General features: G+C 38.7%; 1 protein-coding gene across 5 annotated transcripts in view; it reads left to right on the plus strand.

The window, feature by feature from the left end:
- Positions 1-4,463, plus strand: part of ncor1 (nuclear receptor corepressor 1) — a 60,511-nt gene that overhangs the window by 11,364 nt on the left and 44,684 nt on the right. For all 5 annotated transcript variants that reach the window (XM_005737826.1, XM_005737828.1, XM_013912053.1 and 2 more), the window contains exons 6-9: positions 328-441; positions 1,716-1,772; positions 1,914-1,966; positions 2,653-2,719. In XM_005737826.1, the coding sequence (XP_005737883.1) occupies positions 328-441; positions 1,716-1,772; positions 1,914-1,966; positions 2,653-2,719 (291 nt within the window). The remainder of the gene's footprint in view (positions 1-327; positions 442-1,715; positions 1,773-1,913; positions 1,967-2,652; positions 2,720-4,463) is intronic.

A 4,463-nucleotide genomic window follows, 5' to 3' on the forward strand; every position in this document is an offset into this window, starting at 1 on the left:
ATTTTTTGTGATTTATATCGTTATCGGACGATAGATGTTTTATATCGGGATATGAGATTTTGGTGATATCGCACAGCCCTAGCCCCAGTGGCAGAAACCTTCAGCCTTATACACAAAAACGCCTGCAGGGAATAATTTGACAAAACCTGCATGGTCCTCATATATGAGATGCCGGGATCAGATCACTACACTGTTTATGGGTCTGTGTTTTTTCACAATCTGCTCTGTATGGTCATGCATAGATGAAATAAGTCTCTCCACTCCACATTGTTATTCTGATCTTGTGTGCCATAGGTCAAAAATTCATGTGTTCTTGTTGTCTCTTAGCAACAACTTGAAGAGGAAGCAGCAAAGCCAGTGGAGCCCGAAAAGCCAGTGACTCCTCCCCCGGTGGAGCACAAGCACCGCAGCATAGTCCAAATCATCTACGACGAAAACAGGGTTAGTCGTCTCATGCAAACACAAAGACACGCCTGCAAGTAGCATTGGTTCTTTGCTCTCTGGTCTCTGTTAGTTTATTATCTTGAATAATTGCAAACAGTGTCTGCAGAGCTGGGAGAACAACATTACTTTTTCTGTTTAAAATCGTGCCACAATAAGCTGTGAGCAAGTGTTAAAACCACCAATGACACCAACCAACCCGTGACAGTCTCCACCCTCAAATTAAGTAATTCTTTTTGTTAGAGAAATTAAACTCTTTTTGTTGGAGTTTAATTTCACTCCCACTAATCACTTTCTGTAGTATCTAAGCTGTGGTAACCAACTGATGATATCTGAACGGTTCCTGTTATTGCTGACTCTCCTCACCCCCGTTTATATGCATCATCTGTTAGAAGAAGATGGAATATTTTGTGGTTGTAGCATTGTGTTTTGAAGTTAATGGGACTAGAAATGATGCTTCTTTTAAGTGCCGAATCTGTTTATCAAACAGAAGATGTGATTCTTTGTATCAGTTAAGAATATATTAATCTCATTCAAGGGCGGAGGTAAGCCTCATTATGTGTATTTCAGTTGAACAACAGTGCAGCAAGTGAGGATGTGTTTACAGAGGTCACTGGAGTTCATGTGTGTCAGACAGTGTTGTGGTAGGAGAGCGCTGGGACACGCCTTCCCTTCTCAGTCAACCATTAACCCTTTAGGCTGTAAAGCTGCTCAGGCTTTGCACATAGCATTTAGTCTGGCAGCTGTGGTTGTTTATCTCAGTCTACAGATGGGGGTTTGTGAAATGTGAAAATGAAGAGTTGGTATGTCCCTAATGATCTTGAAAAAGCTGACAGACTGCAGCAATCCAGGAATACTGCCTTGACTGCACTATTATTTACACTTCAGTGGGAGTTCTCACTCTTATATTTATTTCGTTTTTTTGTATTGTGAATTGCTTTTCAGGCTTTTGCAATTTCTTGCTTTTTGAATTAATTAATGGAGGAAGATTATATGTCAAGCCAACTGAATACATCTGAAATAATCAAACACGTGTCTGTTAAACATTTTTGTTTAGTTTAGTCTTAAGATTATGGTTGTGGCCATAGTTCAGTACTTCACTTGAGAAAGGAAAAACATTTGCCCCCTCTATTTTAACTGAACCTTCCTTTTAATGCTGTGCTGGCAAAATGTCTCAGAATCAACATAAACATCCATATCTGAAGATGGTGTGTTCCTGCTGTTTCTTTTTTAGTCTCCTGTTGTAATCTTTTTTTTTTCTTTCCCCGATCTAGAAAAAAGCTGAAGAGGCCCATAAAATATTAGAAGGCCTTGGTCCCAAGGTTGAGCTGGTAAGTAGTTTAATGGTTAAGATTTTTGACCTTACATAAGCTTTGTTTAAGAAGTAGTGTTACAGTTTGTCTGTTGGCTAATAATTAATCCACCATCTGTTGCTGATCTGTTGTTTTTTTTTTTCCCCTCTTGTTTTTTAGCCTTTGTATAACCAGCCGTCAGACACAAAGGTGTACCATGACAACATCAAGACGTGAGTGTCCATGTTTCTTTGTTGTTGTTTTTTTACAAATAGATTTAATAAATATCCTAAGTACAGGATCTGATGCTTGCCTCGGTATCAGTATAAGAAGCCTCTGAGCTGAGGACAGCAGTGGCTGTAATATTGACCATGGCGAGATAAACCCGCTGATAAGTCAGTCTAATCTTAATGCTGAGTCACCTCATTGAACTGGCCTACTGACACCAAGGAGAGCAAGAAAGGAAGTGAGAAAATGTGTGTATGTGCCTGCATTGGGTGTGTTTAAAGCAGGTTGCGTTGGGTTGAAGGTCGTGTCGTCTGGGACAAAACCCTTATCGCTGTGTACCTTGAGAGCAGCCCATCTGGCTCTGCTTTTATCAGGACAGGGCCCACTTCTGTGTGAATCTGCTGCACAGGTTGCACATTCAGGGTCGGCGCACTCGCTATTCTTTCCCCACCATCATGTGCAAACAGAATACTTATCAGTATTTGGTATTTGCTACACAAATAAAGTGTTTGGTAGTGTGCTGGAACAGAATTTGAGCTTATTGCATCAATGAATTTTGTAATTCTTAAAGGTAGCAGCTAAAGGCAACTCTTGCTCTGTTGAAACTAAAGTTGTTTTTTTTGTTTTTGTTTTTTTGTTTTGGTAATACTTTAAAAATAGTGACTGATTTTTGGCAACTGTTTACTTTCAGAAACCAAGTCATGAGGAAGAAGCTGATTTTGTTTTTTAAGAGGAGGAACCATGCACGTAAGCAAAGGGTAAGTGTCCTTGTACATTTATTTGTGTCATTGTTATGGATACAGCTCAAATAGCATCCCGTATTTCCATGGTTAGTGTGACATCCATAACGTATGTGACTGTCCTTAGATGACCTGAGCTGAACTTGATGTGATATAAGCACATTGTGATAAATGTTTTTTATATGTGCTAGATTCTTTGCTTATGTAAAGCTAAATAGTATTGAGATAGTCTTGACATATTGAGCCCTAAGATGCAACGTGTCTTTTGTCCTGTCTTCCTTCACTCACACATAACTGGTTCCAACAGATGGCTGTATCTCCCTAAGTATGATTGTGCTGGACATTTCTTCCTGTTAAAAGGGAGTTTTTCCTTCCCACTGTCACCAAGTGCTTTCTCAGAGGGAGCCATCTTGATTATTGGGGTCTTCTCTGCATTATTGCAGGGTCTTTACGTTAAAATATTAACCGCCTTGAGGCGACAGTTGGTGTGAGTTGGCGCTATCTACATGAAAAAGAATTGAATTGAATCTTGAAGCAATACATGACACAAATAACAAAACATTTATTCAGGTTTTAAAGTTTGTATCAGAACATCCGACAGTTTTACGGGGTCCATTTTATTAGACTGACTAATAAATGCTGAACCTTGGTGAACATTTAATTTAAATATTTTTTTAATAGTTTTCTTTAAAAGAAACTCTTGTAATTATCTGTAGTTAAATATAGAAGGTTATAGTGAAGCAAATTAGCATTTTATCTTACTCATGAAAGTTTAATAATTGAGACTTCCAATTTGGACAAAGTTTAAAAAGGGTACCGTATTTTCCGCACTATAAGGCGCACTTAAAATCCTTTAAATTTCCTCAAAAATCAGGAGTGCGCCTTATAATCTGGTGTGCCTTATCTATGAATTCTGGCTGTGTTTATTGACCTCGAACCAATTTTATGTGGTACACGGCGCTCAAAAATCTGTCAAAAAATGTTTTAGTAGGACTTTGCTAAGCTACAAAGCCACACCACTTGATGGATTGTCTGAGCGTTATGGCTACCGTAGTCAGGAGCCTCACGACTCATAGTAATCTGGGTCCAAAAATTCGTCCGCATCAGGTCCCAAAGTCAAACGAACACTGTGTAAATTCTTTCATCTTTAATAAAAATGATCAGTGTTGCTGCTTTACCAGGTGTAACAATTAAGTTTAACATCCAGGCATCCATGAAAACAGAATTTATTAAATTTAACAGAGTTAGAAGTTAGCAGAAAGTTAGCTCGCTAGTTTCGCTAGTTACCTAAACATGATATACCATGTTCTGAGAGATTTCTGGGCAAAAATAAAACGTACAGCCCTGCTATCACTTCCAAAATAAATGAAGACAGAAAACTACACGGCAGTAATGTTTGTAGGGTTACTGAAGTCGGACTAGCTGGTATATAATGCTGTGCTAGTGATCGCTAGCGACACAGCTATGTTAGCATAACAAAGCAGAGGTGTGGACTCGAGTCACATGACTTGGACTCGAGTCAGACTCGAGTCACATGACTTGGACTCGAGTCAGACTCGAGTCATTAATTTTATGACTTTAGACTTGACTTGAAAAAATGTTCTAAGACTTGTGACTTGACTTGGACTTTTACACCAATGACCTGGGACTTGAATTGGACTTGAACCGGTTTACTTGAAAAGACTTGATATTTCACCCCAAATATAAAATTTAACATGCATATTATATAGAGATTGAAAATGTGATGTCATTCAGGGGTAAA

This window comes from Pundamilia nyererei, unplaced genomic scaffold (genome assembly GCF_000239375.1).
Source record: "Pundamilia nyererei isolate P.nyererei 1_Seehausen unplaced genomic scaffold, PunNye1.0 scaffold00080, whole genome shotgun sequence".
Taxonomy (NCBI): domain Eukaryota; kingdom Metazoa; phylum Chordata; class Actinopteri; order Cichliformes; family Cichlidae; genus Pundamilia; species Pundamilia nyererei.